The sequence below is a fragment of the Stegodyphus dumicola genome, chromosome 2 (genome assembly GCF_044657685.1).
Source record: "Stegodyphus dumicola isolate Sdum_Otavi_A_Nest chromosome 2, ASM4465768v1".
NCBI lineage: Eukaryota > Metazoa > Arthropoda > Arachnida > Araneae > Eresidae > Stegodyphus > Stegodyphus dumicola.
Genome location: NC_140769.1, coordinates 175,203,952 through 175,221,463, shown reverse-complemented (window position 1 = coordinate 175,221,463; position 17,512 = coordinate 175,203,952). Strand labels below are relative to the sequence as shown.

The 17,512-nt window shown below is 33.8% G+C and overlaps 2 protein-coding genes across 2 annotated transcripts in view; both read left to right on the top strand.

The window, feature by feature from the left end:
- The window catches only part of LOC118187121 (pancreatic triacylglycerol lipase-like), a 30,990-nt gene extending 22,358 nt beyond the window's left edge, over positions 1-8,632 (top strand). Inside the window, exons 6-7 of the mRNA XM_035357317.2 lie at positions 1,686-1,865; positions 8,346-8,632. Coding sequence (XP_035213208.2) covers positions 1,686-1,865; positions 8,346-8,617 — 452 coding nt within the window. The 3' untranslated portion in view covers positions 8,618-8,632. The remainder of the gene's footprint in view (positions 1-1,685; positions 1,866-8,345) is intronic.
- A 143-nt stretch (positions 8,633-8,775) lies between these two features.
- Positions 8,776-17,512, top strand: part of LOC118187122 (pancreatic triacylglycerol lipase-like) — a 28,278-nt gene continuing 19,541 nt past the window's right edge. Inside the window, exon 1 of the mRNA XM_035357319.2 lies at positions 8,776-10,072. The gene's annotated coding sequence lies outside the window, so the exon portion shown is untranslated. The remainder of the gene's footprint in view (positions 10,073-17,512) is intronic.

Sequence of the window (17,512 nt, the reverse complement as noted above, 5' to 3'; positions counted from 1 at the left end):
TTTTTTTTTCATTTTTAGCAAACACACAATATAAGGCAATGAAGAGTTTTGATATGTCAACATACGGAACAGAAGTTCAATTTTAGTTTCGTTCCAGAAGTGTAGTAGTGTGAAAATAGCTTTCAAATTTTTCCTCTACGTCTTATTATAAAAACAATGTAGAAAACATACGAAACAGTATTGAAAAGTTGAACGTAATACCATAAAAATACGGTTAAAAACAGCTCTAAAGCTTACTAAGTGGTAAGACCACTGCATCCTATTAGTTCGCCCTGGTACAAGCCCCAGAGAAATTGTTTGTTGCATAAATGATTTTTAAATATTTAACACCTAGCTATACTTTTAAGACCTAGCTATAAGACTAGCTATGATTTTTATATATTAAGACCTAGCTAATGTTTTTAGAATCCAGATAACTAATTACATATGCTAAGCTCTTTCATGTGTTTGTAAACATGGTTTTAACCACGTGTAACATGGACGATATGATGTACAAGATATACCTTGAAAATCAACCACAAAGGCATCCCTATCCTTAGGCAGATAGCTTTGCCATTTTCCAAATAATACAATCTAAACGTCGCCTTAAATAGCGAATAAAATAATAATAGCGCCTTAAATAGCGAAAGAGTAGAAGAAAATCTATTTTCGTAGTTCAACTTATTATATTATATAAGAGCATACTAGAGTTATCTCTTATAAGAGAGGGATGCTTTCGTCGATAGCGTTTCGGGGAAGAATGGCTACTGAGAAAAACTATGAAATTCTTATGTAGTATTTCTGGTCTCAGGGGTTTTGTGGACAGTTAACTGCGGATTCCTTGACAGTAAACGGGTCGGCAAAATATGGGCTTAATTACGAGTTAAATGGTAAAGAATAGGATTCTTTCACTTTCCATGTATGTTTTAATTACAATGAAATTTTTTCGCTTTCCCTAATGAGATCTAGGGCACTCTGTAGGAACGGCGTTTTGGTAAAGGGAAAGGTTAAGATTGTTTAATGTATTAAATATTATTCAGAAGTTTAAGATAAAACTTTTATTTGCATATGGTGACTTTGATACGTTATTGGGGAACGTAGGAATATGCATTAAAAATAATTAATTTTGTAGCTATGATATGTGTTTATTTAGGAAAAAGGGTTTGTCCACGACAGGTCCAGTTAATGAATTGCAAATAGAAATATGTAAATCGAACCTCGGTTATTTCCTGTTAATGCAATATTTGTACTAATTGTCAAAATGTTCATTAGGAATTACGATTATAAATTTTTAGTTCTCTTAGGTTTGCATGTGATTATTTGGCACTAAAATTTCGACTCAAGAAAACAATTATGAAGCCAGCCCCTTCACCGAAGTTGAACTATCAGTATTCAGCGGTTCTATCTGCTCGGCCGCTTGCGGCTTTTAATTCTTTGAAGTTTCTTGTAATTCTGACTTTAAGGTAGATAATAACTCACTTCCTTTGTGATGCAATCAAATTACATAATGTCTTCACTTTTGCGTGGTAATGATTCCAACTCTTAAATAACACACACAATGTTAGAAAACAATAATTTCCTTTTTTAGTTCATGTGTTTCTGCAGTTATAAATGATATTTTAAATAAACAAGAAACTCACTGATTATAAATATATCGAAATTTAATTATAATGTATTATAATGCATTTGTTCCTTCTCTTCTTTAGGGTATGGATTAGAAGAAGCAATAGGACATGTAGATTTTTACCCCAATGGTGGCGAAGATCAACCCGGGTGCAAATCAGCTTCGGAGGCTACAGGTGGAATTATTCTTGAAGCTGCGAGTTACCTTAATTTATGGAGTCTGGCATATAAATATTACAGCAGAGGAACCCTTGCTCCACCAGGTAATGAAAAAGCCCTTTTGTCTAGTGTAAATTATGTTTCTATGTATTTCTGAACATTCATGTGTTGAAACCAAGAAATGTACGTATTAATTTCCACGTTATATAAAATAAATATTTTATCATTTATATTTCCATTTTTCCGGATAAAATACTAGAAATATTCTAGAACTGCTATGAGACAACAGAGTTGGTTATATCGAAATAATGTGCTTTCTGATTTTTATGCAATAAAGAGTTAGAATTGCAGCTACCTATCTATCATTGGCTAATCCGTAAGCCTTCATTTGCAAGAAAAAAAATTCTCATTGATTGCATGTTTCAACTGATTTACATTTTTTTTCATTTTGTTGTTTGTTATTGTAAGAGATGCTTCAAAAAGACTGCACAACCATAGTTTTTTTTATTTCATAGGAGGAAAACAATCCATAATAGAAAATTCGGTCCTAAAAATTACAAAAATTTCAGCGTACAAAAGTTGATTTAGTTTAGAAATCCTATTAAATTTTATTTCATTAAATGCAAAGTTTTGTAAATTCACATATTTACAAACTGCAGTTTAAAATTAATTCATCTAAGTGAATAATTATTAACATCAACTATAGCCTCAAAAATTTATATGAAAGAGCTTAGCATATGTAATTTTTATCTGGATTCTAAAAATATTAACTAAGTATAACAACGTCTTAAATATATAAAAATCATTTATTAAGTTCCTGTAATTCGTTTCCATAAAATACTTTTCGTGATATAAGTATCGTACGTTTTTTACCGAAATATAATATGGGATCAAAATTTCTAAATCTGAAAAGCCTAGCTTCACTGATTCATTTCTTAATCTGTAAATATTCGTTTACATTACAAGGTATTTTCTTCCTGCTTCCAGCCATGCCTTTGTTTGAAGCGTATTCAAGGAGTCTAGGGTTCGAGTTTCGACGAGAGCACTGCTCATTTTTCACGTTTTCAGCATTAAAAAAATTATGACTTTACAATGGCGCCCTAATAAATGATGGTGGACAATAATTCGTCGTACATTTGGCGATTGTACACCCCTAACCTCCACTCGTCCTTAAGAGAAGCATGTAAGGTATTTTCCCTTTCCATCCAGCATGCCTTCATGGTTTAACCGTAGTACACTCGCGTATTCGAGAGTTTCAAGTTCGAGTGTCGGCGAGGGCAAACAAAAAATCTAATGACTCTACAACCTTCAACTATCCAAAAACAGTTACTCGTGAAATTGCTGTGGAAGTCTCTGTATACTACTAAAGATGCTGAATCTTCAACCTGTGTTTGAAATAAATGACTCTTATTTCAATGTAAATCATTATTTACAAATCCAATGTTATTTAGGATTGCAGTTTATCTGAAGAAAAATCATTTCCTCATATATTGTAAGATATTTTCTCCCTCCTTCCAGCATGCCTTAGTGATGTAACGGTTAGAACACTCGACGCGTATTCGAGAGGTCCAGTTTCGAATGCCGGCAAGGGCACTGACCATTGGATGTTCTCCTGCTTCAAAAATAGAAATCATTCTGTAGTGGCGCACGAACTAAAAGGTGGTGGATGATGATTCTTCACAACCAGAAATTGGCGATTCTCCTAATCTCCATTCGCCCTTTAAAAGTGAGAATACGTAAGGTCCCGCTGGGACAAGGCGGATTGGGTCTCCCTCGAATAGTTCACGTAAGGTATTTTTTCCTTTCTTCCACCACGCCTTTGTGGTGTTAGCACACTCGGCGCGTATTCGAGAGGTCCAGGTTCGAGTCTCGGCGAGGGCGTTGCTCATTTTCCATGTCTCTTGCTTCAAAATAGCCTAATGACTCTACACCATTAAACAGTTACTTTCAGTAGTGGAGCCCAAAAATTATATTCAAAACATTTTTGTTGCCAGTTGAAAATAAGAGAAAAACTATGAAATGAAATGCTAACCTTTTGAGTTCATTAATTTAATTAAAGCAAAACGCAGTAGTTACCTGTTAAATGAAGTTTGTTATCGAGGGAATTTTGAAAGGAAATGGTTCAAAAAGATCTAGAAAATCCACATTGCAGTAGAAAGCAAATCTAACACGCGTCATAAAACAGGTTAACATTAGCATAATATTCTACGTTTATATGGGAAATAGTGGCATGGAAGAGCTGAAATATATTAAGTTTATGCTGAGCAAAATTGATTACTTAAGCAGTTTAAAGCGAAATATAACGTAGGATACAGATAAGCTCAGGGTGAACTACGATATAACTTCCAACAGTGTGATGTTTATTATTTCCCTATAGTAAAGATACAAAAATTTATACTGAAAGTATAACATTCTAGCTGTAATATAATGCATGGAGACTTCTGTTGTTGTCTTGTGCGATGAGTCAAATAGGATCGATCTAGAACAGCCGCAGCAACATTAATAATCTTCGACGAATAGAGGATTTGGTGCGAGGGAGTTATATCTATACTAAAGAGCTTGGCCAAAATAGCAGGACAATCGAAGAGATGGTCTGGAGAAAGTTGGATATCATTACAGTGAAGACAGCTATTATAATTTCGCTGGCCCTCAGAGGATATCGTCATTCCTTTGAAACGTTTTGGCCTTAATCTGGCTAGTGGAAATGACACGGTTACAATTTAGGGCAGGAATGGAATTCTTCTTGATTGATTGGGAGGTAGGTCTCCGGCTGGCTATCGCGTCAGCATCGGGAAGGGTTAAGCGTATAAGGTATTTCTATAGCCATCCTAGCATGCCTTCGTGCTGTGGTGGTCTGCACGCTGGGCGCGTATTCCAGAGGCCCGTGGTTCGATTCCCGGGAAAGGCGTGTTCATTTTTCATCTTGCCTGCTTCCAAAAATACCTAATGTCTCTACAGTGGCGCCAGAATTAAAAGAGTGGTGGATGATGAATCTCCACACCCAGGATTTGACGATTGGGGTCCCTGAAAAACCCCAGTCGCCCTTTAAAAAGGGGATATATAAGGTATTGCTCCTGCCTTCCTAGCATGCCTTTGTGGTGTGGTGGTCTGCACGCTGGGCGCGTATTCCAGAGGTCCCTGGTTCGATTCCCGGCGAAGACGTGTTCCTTTTTCATCTTGCTTACTTCCAAAAATACCTAATATCTGTACAAGCTGTTGGAAAGTTGAGAACTATTTCGGGCCATCAGCCTCCTCATTTCAGCAGAGTTTATGCAAACTTCTAAGTGTCTAAATTGAATCCAACCAAGCATTTGTGATATTACCTGAATGCAGAATTTGATAAACAATACGGGTTCAAAGGATATGATGAAAGCTGTGTTTAGGGGAAAATGGAAAAATTTAGCACTAACGACACATCAGAAGTAGTCATATGTACGGAAAAGACGCTTTGTGAAATTTATAAAGAAAAGGATATATTACGAACTTTAACTGCTTATTGAAAGTTAAATTTTATTATATTTTAATTCTATATAAACAAAGATTGTATACTATACTGAGTGTCATTTTTAGTTATAAATGTTTTCTTTTTTCTTTTGGTAAAACGAAATATTTATCCACGTTTTTTGAGCAACAAAATTGGAAATAAAAATTGATTTCATTTTCATAAAAGCCCCTTTTATTAGTTTTTTTCATAAATATGAACATTTTGCTCCCTCTGCTTTGGCTGCCTGAGCTTTGGCATAGACTTTTAAGCCAAATATATATTGTTTTAGTCAATATGAACTAATTTAATAAGTTTAAATACAAAAGTTAATATACGATGTTTAAAAATTGGTCAAAATTTAGGGAATTCTAAAAATACCCTCATTGTATAACAGTGTATCATATTTCAGACGCGCATGGTATAAATGATATTTTTTTTAATACATTGGCGGCACTTACCTATTTAGCATTGGACACTCCTAAGTGCCAGAAATGGCGGCCATTTTATTGCTGAGGCACCTGATAGTTGCTGAGGCCACCGTTGCCTCCTATGAAGGGACGGACAGTTACAACCATACCTTCTTCGGGATTTAAACCCGGTCCCTTCAGTACCGCAGTAGCGTTTCCTAACGCTATACCAACTAGGTGAAAAGGTATAAATGATATAGTTTATCGATAAAATTTGTAAATTGATGTCAGACTAAATGTGCGACATATATGAAGTAAAATGAATAAATGATCGAAACAGTAATATATTTTATATTAGGGACATATACTGAATTTAATAAAAATAGTACGTTCAAAAACTGATAATAGTTACAGTTTGTGTACCAAACGCAAGTCTGAATGTGAAAGTAAATTAAGATTATTAAATTAATTTTAGGTAAAGCTGAGAGAATTAAAAGCAATTTACTACCTATGCACTGACTATATTTGATATTTCTTCAAAGCATAGTCTGCAAATGTAATAGAAAAGCAATCGATGTTGTTTGCTATAATAAGAAAGGTAATATGAAGTACATCCGAATATAAACAATAAAAAAGTGGAAATTATTCTGAAATATTTTAGGATGCAACTCAGTTTTACAAATTTCAAGAATTTAAATACCGCATATTCACAAATACGACGCGCCACCGAATAAGAAGCGCGCCCTATTTTTTTCGATGCACCAAAAGAGAAAAAAAATGTCCTCGAATATGGCGCCCATACTTTCATCAAGCCCACTGAAATCTTAGTTTACACCTACAGCCTTTGCAATTCCTGGTTACGTAAGTAGCAACACATGCATTTTAAGGGGAAGGAATAAGTCGGCTATCAGAATTTAATTTTACGACAGAAAGTAAAAATTACTAATCTAAGTATTCTCTATGAAATTTTATTCATTAAACAATAGTTCAGTTGGCAATAATCATTGCATTTTCAGAGTGATCTTTTAAAATTTACCGGTAATCTAGCAAAGCTAGATAATTTACCACACCGTGGCTCTTTTTCCACTTTTTTAATCTGGAAACATAATTTATAAATTGTCAATCTTCCTCGCCTTTTACACTGCTATTACTGATGATTTTTGAGCTGCCGGTATTCTCTTCTTCCTCATCATCCCACACTACACAATCCTCACTTCGATCCACATTATTTGATATTTCGCCCATTTTAAAGCTCTTAACAACAAGCTCTTGTGAATTTCTATCCCAGACGGCTTTGATCCATTCACAGATTCGAGTTATTCCGGGCTTCTTGATGTGACCAGTCGGGGTAAGTGCGTGATTTCCAGCGGCCATTCACTCCTTCTATATTCTTCTCAGTGCTGCTTTAAATAGGTGATTAATGCATACATCTAATGGCTGTTAGTGGCGGTATATCCTCTACAAATCCCCCCTAGCCAGGATTTATTATTTGAGAGGGTACAATAGCATCATGTAACGTTATATTTTCTGGGGATACAATAGCTTCAAAAGGAAATAATATATGACAACCATCTTGCGTTTACCTGGCATATATCGCTTTGTTTCGCATAAGCCGTGAAGTTTGATTTTTCCGATTAAAATAATCAAAAAATCCTGCGCGTGGTATTCGTAAACATACGGTATGTTGCCAAAACTTTTCAAGAAGTTTTCAAATTCTTCGTTTCCCCATTGAAAATTTCTCAATCTGTAGAGTTGTTTGGTTATTTTAAACCAGAAAACATCAAAAATGAACAATGTCTTTGGCGGGACTCGAACCTGGACCTCTCGAATACTCATCGAGTGTGCTGCGTTATATCACAAAGGTACGCAGAAAGGAGGGAGAAAATTCTTTATCAATTTAAATGCATGTAGTTACATTTCAGCATACAAATTGCGTTTCCCTCTTTTTGTACTTCAAAGTGTACATTGTGAATTTAGTGAAAATCGAAGAAGTGTTTCAGATAAAGCAATAAAGTAGTTGAAAGAAAACAACGCACAAAAACGTCCAAACTATTCTGTGTATTTACAAATACATAGTGATGAAAAATATTGTTAAATCTATATAAATAGGCAGTTAAATATATAAATAAAGTTACTATATTTGATGAGGAGTATTGCTTTCGATTTCTTAAAATTTCAAAGTCCTGCCAAGTTTTATAAATTTTTGTTATACTTCGTCTAGACATTATGAGCTTCATACAGTAATTTACTGTATTATCTAGATAGATTAAATATCTAATTTTAAGTGATAACATTGAGCTTAAGATTAGGCAGAAAGCAATCCAGTCGTCTTCCATTTGATAACTTTCATTTTATGTGACTAGGCTTAGCCCTATTTTTTTAAACCAGTTTGAAAAACGTAGCCAGTTGTTAGGCTTAAAGATCGTCAGTTCTCCACTGATTGCGAAACATTTCAAATTCAAACAGGGAACCTTGGGTATCAATGTGTACTACAGCAATCACATTCGTTAGAAGTTCGAAAATAAATAATATTTTACAGCTATCCTCAGCAGAATTTTTCAGATAAAATGTTACTTTTAAAGGCTAAAAAATGTGTGGTCAGGTAAACTATAACTTCTTTAATTACCTGTTAATTTAAGATCATTTATGTAACATTTTAAATATATTTCTATGCTTTTATTGTTTTTTTGTAGTGGAAGAGAAAATCAATGATTTATCCTGCAGCCACGGAAGATCCTATGAGTATTACATTGCCAGCGTAGAGGATCCAGATTGCAAATTCTTATCTCTGCAGTGCTACTCGTGGGAAGGTTATACAGAAGGCGCATGTGTGTCATGCAACCCAGGGATGTGCGTAAAAATGGGTTATTATGCAGACCAAAGAGGATATGGATTGGGAAAAGACAAATCTGCTAAATTCTATCTGAGGACGAAAGAAACTCCTCCTTATTGCTTGGAAAAATAAAGGAATTGCTTGAAATATTCGTGTAAAATTATTGTTTACAACTCAAGGCAATTCATTTTTAGTTATTTTGATGCGCTTAATAATATTTATGGTCTTTATATAAGTCAGAAGGCTGAAAGTAATTGTTAGGGTATCCACATATTGAATTTTAATTATGAATAAGTTTTGCAAACAATTTTGATATTTAAGCATGGTGATAAGAAGTATAAAAGTCATTATTCAAGAGCAATAATTCATATTACAATTTGTATTTACAAAATATGTCATAAAACCTTTTATGAAATTTAGAACTTTTCAACATTTTGCTCACAGGGATTTAGATAATTGTTTGAAACAAAAAGCTAATGTGTTTCATATTGAAACAAAATGCTTCTTGTTCAGTTTAACAAGTTTAATATTTTAGTAACAAAGTAGTCTCTAGTTAACACAATTAAAAAAATTGTTCCTAAAAGCAAATACGGTGAATATATGAAATAAAAATGTACGATTCATTACATTCTATATCGATTTAAATATTTTGAATCCGATACTAAACTATTTGCTGATAAAATGCGATGTATGAAGCTAAACAGGAATGAATCACGAAAAACCTATCTATCTATCTATCTATTATTAGCGTAATAATGTTGTAAACAGCACATTCCCAACAAAAGTATTTTTAAATGTATCGTAATTGTTTTTAAGAAAATCAGATTTTAAGACATTCAAAGTCGTTTTAAATGTAATAAACAAAATAGTTAATTTTAAAAAGATTCCTGAAAAATGACATTCACGTCTCCAGCGTTAAAATAACCTAATGACTCTGCAAACTAATTTCATAAGGCATGTTACGCCATTATATGTCCATTATTATTTCACTTCCTAGACAATGTGCAGAGCATTTTTTTCTTTGATTACCATATTTATCGTTATTTAACAAATCATCCTTGTATAACGAGTCATTTGTAAGCAACAATAAAACTCCCTACCGCGGTGAAATCTAAATTTAGCCACTTGCCTGTCACTGGTTTATTGCTGCAATTGTTCAGAGATTTGCCTCTGATAGAAAGTGATATGTTTTCATATTTTAATGCATTTTTGCACAATTTATCCCTCTTTTTTTTCCTTTCCATAGCAGAAATAATTTTATTGTTATTGAAACGTAGCATTACACCACATGTTACTCTTTTCATTCGAAGGAAAACACTAACTGCTGCTAGTGACAATTTTTCATGTTTTTGTTCTACTTGTTAAATTATGAATGATGTTTAGGGACAGATATGAACAATCCGAGATCCATTCCCTTGTGTCAAGTATCAGTTGAATGGTATTAGGCTTGTAAAAAGTCCGTTATTTCATCTCCATTCAAACCTTTCAACAGACCCAACTCTACACAGATGGCTCAGTTTGTAACGGGAATTTTGTTAACTATTGTAGCTGCTATTACAGGAGAAGTAATTGAAGATCCTCTAGCAGGTATTATGAGAATTTTCTTTTGAATTAAGTGCAACAAAATATTAAATTTTAAGACGTATTCTTCTTAAGTTGTTTCGTATAAATCATTTCCATTAGACAACAGCAATTTAGTATGCTTATATAAATTCCAACTATATTCTATCAGAAAAAAAAGTCAAGGGTTTACAAAACGTATAAATATCAAGCTAAATATTTGCCATTGCATAAAATATTTTACTTGGATTAAATGCCTTCGATTAGTCTACAGAATTTGCTTCTCAAACACTTCATTCTGCATTTTACACTCCGCCACTTAGCTCATATACGGTATACATAATGTCTTCCTCCAGAGAGTTTAGGATGCATGTCAGTAAAGCAAGCATAACAAAGCGAAAAATAACTCTTAGATATTCTGTTCTTAAATATGTCTGATTTTATCATTCTGATTATATTTTAAAACTGCATGCAGGTTACAAATGATATTCGCATAACATTATGGGAAAATGACTAAAATTATTTCATATTTACGCACATTTTTTATTTTAGAATTTACGCAAACTGTATCAGGAACGAAATATACTTTACTCTATATCAAGGGCTTGGGCTGATATTTTATATGTGATTTTCATATATATTATTTCAAGGCCATGCGCACATTTTTGTTAAAAATTATATAAATTTACAACAGTCATGTTAATTTTCTCTATTTATTACGGTATACATTTGTGTTACGAATTGTAGCATTCACGATGCCCGCTTTTGTGGTGAAAGTAGTTTTAAAAGTCCAGTTGGTGGCTGGAAGTTTTATAAGCTCGAATTCCACTAATAGTGTAGTTGCCTTTTCAAGCCTCTCTCTCTCAAAAGCCGTATCGTCTTTGATCCCTGATTGAACTAGCAGTTAAAATAGTTTTTTACTGGTAGTTTGAACCCAGATGAACTGGTTGGCTGTATTATTTTTCTCGTTGTTTTCCTCGTGTTTATAGTGAAAACAAGCCACTTTCCCTTAGAAAGTTCTTGACGAAATTATACCTATATTTGGCCTGATAGCCCTCATATACTTTGCCATATAAAAAAATTTAAACTAACTCAACCTAATATTTTCTACAGTGGCATTTTAACAAAAATGGAATGAATGATTCCTTATAAGCTGAATCTTCTGAACATGTGAAACTCGTCCCGTGACAGGTTATGTCCCTGTTCCAGTTGATCTATCCGAAATTGACGAAAATGACCCCAGTTCTAAACAAAAATACCTCCTCTATATTTCTAAGGCAGTATTCTCGGGGAAGTGCCCTTCAGACCTAGCAAACAGGAGTCCTGGGAAGAGGGCTAATCAAGATGGCTCACTACAACCAACAGAATTCTTCGCCTTTATATATCAACTGCCTAACCAACAGACGACTTGATGATTTTAGCCGAATATGTTATAAAAGTTAACGTGCTATCCTGGTTTGAAATAAAGAAAATCCCGAGAGCAACGAAATGTTCACGAAATAGTCAAGAAAATTTCATTCTTGCTAGAAAATGTTAAAGCAATTGTTTACGAAGTTATTCAGAGGAATTTTTATTTTGCTCAATCTGGAAACATCTTGTTGGCGGTACTAGAAAATGAACAAGCAAATATTCGTAAACTTCGCCTGAGAAGAATACTGAAAGCAAGAAAAACTGACTGGAAGAGGGAAATGCGATAATTTGTGCTCCTAAAATTAAATTTCAAAGCAGAGAAGTATTTCCAGATGATTCGCTGGAACAATCTCTTGAAAGCACCATCGCTGAGTTTTAAATCTCAGCGACGGAGATTAGAGACTTTTTTCTGTTTGAAATAAGAAAGCTCCCTTGCCATTCTCAAGTAGCAGGGAGACATATGAGAATGGTGACAAAAGTGTAATTGGTAACACAGGGGTTATGGAACAGAAGCAAGGTATGGATTCATACGTAGTCGAATCAAGTCAAGGAACGAACATACGAAGTTCGACACCTAGATGGCAGAGAATTGTTTACTTTGTTTTTTCACCGTATCATTTGTTGGGTGAGGAAATTATAAAAGTTGAAAAAAAAAAATTTTTTTTTCCTTTCTCACCCCACCCTATAGTTTATGTGCTCATTGTTATGGTGTAATTAATTAATAGGATTCGGATTAGAAATATTTAAATCATGGCAAAGCACTCGAGAGATATCAACTTCAGGGAATGCCTTTGTTGAGAAATTTGTTAACGGAACAGGTTAACATTAAGATCAAGAGCATCGCGAAAACTCAAAGCTAGCCCATTCTACGGAATTTAGCTTGAGTTGAACTATTAGTGTTAGTAGTTTTATCATTTGGCTACTAGTAGACTTAAGTGGGTTAGCCAAATATTGTAAAATAATACATTTTTTTAGGTATTTTGTTTTAAAGATGTCGGATTTTACCATTTTGAATTGATCACCGGCTAAAAGCAATCATATAAGCTGAAAAATATACACAATTTACAAACGGCCTTTGTACAGAATCCATGAGTTTTACACTTCAAATTACGGGAAGAAAAGTTTGTAAAAATTACTGTTATTTACATATATTTTCATGTTACATTTTACATAAATTATAAGAAAATCATAACTTTTCTTTCTGTGCGTAAAGTACGTGTTCATTAAGTTCCATACGGAGTCCGCTAAAAATATGTCTACATCCTTTAACAGATGAAAACTCTGAAATAAGTTTCATTCGTATATCACTAGATGAATACAGTTTACCTTCCAAGCTCTATAACTACAAGAAACTACAAGAAGTACACGAAATGGTAGCCATTGACGGTTACGTAACTTAATAGAATGGCGAAACATTGCTCGAGCAGCGCTTGGCTAGTTGATGTTGATCTTGTGAATTAAGCTTTATATTTTTTGAATAAGGTACGGCATTCTGACTAGTTTTTTGAAATACACGGCATCCGTTATCATACCTTAATAGGCAAAAATCTAAAGGTGTTAAATCAGGTGAAATCAGTGACAACTCAAATGAAATTTTTTGTCTTATCCAGTCTCCCTACCAATTCTTTTCCAAATAAGTTACAACCACTCTTCTACACGCCAATATTTTCTAGTACTCCTAACCACTGTCTCTTCGCATTATGTGGCAGATCTTAGTAGCGATCATGTGAGCCTTCCAAAACTATAGTTGATGATTACTGGAGGAGTTAAAGCAACAAGAATCAGCGTAATATTCATAAATTTGCAGGACTATTTTCGAATGTTTAAATATAGAACTTTATTCTTCAGCTGCAGATGTACAAAATTCAGCTTCTTTAGCTGCATAAGTGTGCAAAGTCATTTGCATTTATGACTCCTTTAGCAACAAAGTCACTTCATTCCACCAACATCATTTCGTTTCACTTCATTCTGCCCCAAAAGCGGGGGTTTTACCCCGGGGTGCTGTCCCTCAAACTTGAGGTGGGAATAGAAGCCCAGCCTCCCTGAGGCTCTGGCAGGGCTTCTTCTTTGAAATTCATGGACTAGACAACAACAACACCAACAACAACCGGAGGTTGTGAACCAAAACAACAAAATATTGAAAATATACAGGCTAACTGCACTGAATTACAACTAAAAATACGTTAAACACCTGCTACGTTAATCTGTACTGATAATAAAAAATAATTGAGGGACATATCTGAAGTTTTTAACCTCTAAGGTTAAAAACTTCAGATACCCAAAAATAGTGATAAAAAACTAGATGGTCACTATTTTGCAACATAAAATGCCTGAAAACTAAGTAAAAATTATATTAAAAATCGCATTCAATTTAACCACCTTTCAAGATAAACCGGAACTGACGTTAAAAAATCCAAATTTTGAAGTTAAATATATCGGTTAATTTTTGTCTTTCGAGAACCTTTTGCGTTTCATTTTTTCGTAGTAAATATAAATAAATATTCACTAAATACAAAGGACGAGTTATTATGCAAAAAGTTAGAGTCCGCAGTGTTTGCAAAATTAATTGTTTAATCATAGAAATATAAAAACACAAGTATTAGCGCCACTTAAAACATTTTTATATTTAGAAGTATATGTCTGTATCAATGAATGTAATCTTTTACAATACAAATACCACGACCCGAAAATTAAGTAAAAATTATATTAATGATTGTACTGAATTTATTTTTAATGCCCTTTCAAAGACTGTTTTAGACAATTGTGTTAATATTTACACGAGATAATAGGGAAAAATTTAAGTGATATATGACATCAATTAATTAGTTTAAAATTGATAACTAAATGACACATTTTATGAAACTTCTAACCACAGTTGAGTGTAAGAAATAGGAAAATTATCCAACTATACCATTTTTAACACAGTAACAGAGACAATGACCAATAAGATTAAAATTCGTGGAAATACAGTTTAAAAAGTATTAAAGGATCAATCAAAATAATAAATGAACAATGGATACTAATATTAAGCATCTAAACGATTTTCAAAGAAAACGTTTTGAAAATTTTAAAATTTGATCTTAGTCCTTATCATATGCTTACCTTAGCATCACGTAATATGAAAAGAGCATATTTAATGCATGTGAGTGGCTTTCTTCCGAAAAATAATACCATTTTTATAAAAATTTTGTGCCACAAATTGTAATTTCTAAAACATGCTTTCATGTTTCTAAGATATGGGCATTGAGGCTTTGCGTATTGTACAAAGTAGGCGCATCACAAGTACGTCTAGGAAATAAATAATCACGTAAAAACACGAGAAAAGGCTCTTTTAATTTCAATAAGAACATTAAGTCTGTTTCGGAAGCTTAGCAATACATTAATACTTTTATTATAATGATATATGTTATTCAGGATCCATTTAAGGTTTAATGATGAAATATGTCTTTTACATTGTGTAATATTTCCAACATTTAAATTACCAAAATTACCTTTTTATTTTGTACAAGTTTGTACAAATGTTTTGAAGTTATTCAATATTTTTATACTTAGGTCAACAAATGTTATGCTCAATATTCCCTTACGTATGAGGATATTTAAGTAAAGTAGAGTGAGATCTTGAGAAGGAAATATTAAGGGTGCATCAAATTTTGCTTTAAATATCGAAGACAAAAATGCAGATTCATATTAAATGGTATTAAAGTCTGCGAAGAAAACTAAAATAGCAATAATGAGTTGCATGTAAAATGCTTTAAGAAATTCTAAATAAAGCCTTACTTGCTCCATTTACTTCATACGTTTCTTGGATATCATACTTTTAATATTTCGAAGCCATAAATGATAGTTTAGAGTTTCTGAGGCTAATAAATTTCATTATAAAATTAAATACAAACAACAATGTTTTCTCTAAGGTTTTAAGCTTTTGTTCATGTACTTTCCTTTTTTAGCCACTTCTACTCGACATGCAATAAAGAAAAGAAGTGTTGTTGATATGGGAGAGTTGGGAACATTTGATACCGATTATCCATTCAATTATCCCATATTAGAAAGATACTACAGCGTAAAACCACAGAGTAGAAAATATATTGATACAAAATTCCGATTTTTTAGCGAAATAAATAAAGATATTCCGCAATATATAATGAATGCAAACTTCTCTTCTTGGAATGTGAGACAGAGTGGTTTCTGCCATAACTTCAAGACGTATTTCATCATACACGACTATCATGGAAGGAATTCCGAATGGCCACTTGTAAGTAAAATATTTTGAAATTCACTAATTTCTCAAATATATGAATTTTATCTCATACAAGTTCTTTTGTGTGAATTGTCAATAAGAACCTACTTTTGGTGAAACCACTAGTGCTTGTACTTAAGAGTGTTCGTGAATATAGAACTTAAGAACTGATTTTCAGAAACACAGTGTCAAGGTTCCTGACAGGAGCGAGCTCTCTTGAAACTCAATTATGTCGTCAATAATTACATTGCTTTATTAAAAGAAAAGAGTTCTCCACTGTTATTAAGCTTTTGAAACATAATATTATTGGGAAATGCCCATTTGCGGTGAGATAGCTTCCCCGCAAAGCTGTGTTAGGGTTACCAGAAAGTGGTTGGAAAAGGGAAGGTTTCCAGATATGGCGCGAAATCGCCCATTTAATGATATTTGGCGAACAAATTGGACGGAGCGAGGACATTCTAGAACGCGTTCTTAGTGGTTTTCTCGAGAATATTCTCGAGGTAGGTTAAAGCTTATATGCACCCTGCTTGTCCTGGGAGAGAGTAGTGTCTTGAGTTCAGAGATTAGTTTGAGAACGATCGACCAGCTCGGGAGCTGTACTTTAGTGCTTTGCCGAGAAGCTGACTTCACAGTTATAACATGAAGTTTGTATTGCTGATTGTTTCAGCGTGTTTTTTGTAGCTTTTCATCTATAAACGTGTCTGTACTACTGTCCTGTGTAATACAGGAGAATAACTCTTGTGCTTTGATTCTTCGTCAAGTGTTATCATCAACTTCTCTAAACTCACGAACCCATAGAATGCAATAATATAATTGTTCGTAAATAGCTCCAAAAGGAAATAACAAAGATTTCGAGGATTCTTGTTTAAAAAATGTAATTTGTATTTTCAAGTAAAAATAAAGATTAGCTTATTTACCTATACATGTTACGCAAGTTACTGTGCTTCCTCATTGGTTTTTGGCTTTAGATATTTGAGTGATATTTTGCATATTTACTTACACTATCTGGTTACTAAGATACTATGTTTTTTTTGCTGGGTTTTTACTACACTGTGGTAGTACTTCCCAGTAGCAATGAGAGAACTTCCTAGAGACCTGACTTTGTGGAGAACTCAAGTGGATCCTGTAGCAGAACATCGTAAGGAGGCTGAAAAGAGAATAAAAAAGAGTTAGCTGATGTGCCCCCCTCTGGTGGCGGTGGCGGTAGTTAGAAGAAATTCAAAGTCAGGACGTGAAAAGCCGGGATCAGGAGCTGGCGAATGAGGAGGCTGCGTTGGTAGAGGAGAGCAAGGTTTTCTGATCTGCTCAGGCCGGTCACATGGGAGGTCATCTTTCCGGAAACTGACCCTAGTCGATGCTGCTTAAGTTGTTCGATCTTCTCAATTTTCTTCTGCGAATTTCATGAAAGTCATAGCTGCCGAAAAACCGACACTTAACATCTCTGAGGGACTCTTTGCAGATTTAATTCTCTCGATTAAATGGATTAATGTAGTTAGGAAGTTCTTTATTTTTCGTCTCTGAGCCAGGTCAGGATTTCGTTGACCTCTTCGGGTGGCGATTTTAATTTCTGTTTTAGTTTGTTACAGTAGGTTTGAATTTGCTGCGCCGGTTTCTGCTGGGTTAAATTTTCTGTAGTTTTCGATTCAGTAAGTGTCTGTGGGAAATTTTCCGAAGAGAAGTCTGGGATTTTCTGTACTGGAGGATTATCTGGTTAGTCGTAATGCAATTCATAAATACAAAATGGCGATCCAAAACACAAAATGCCGAGTGGAAGGAAACTATAAAACTATAGAAAATTTCTTTCAAGTGCTGGACAGTAG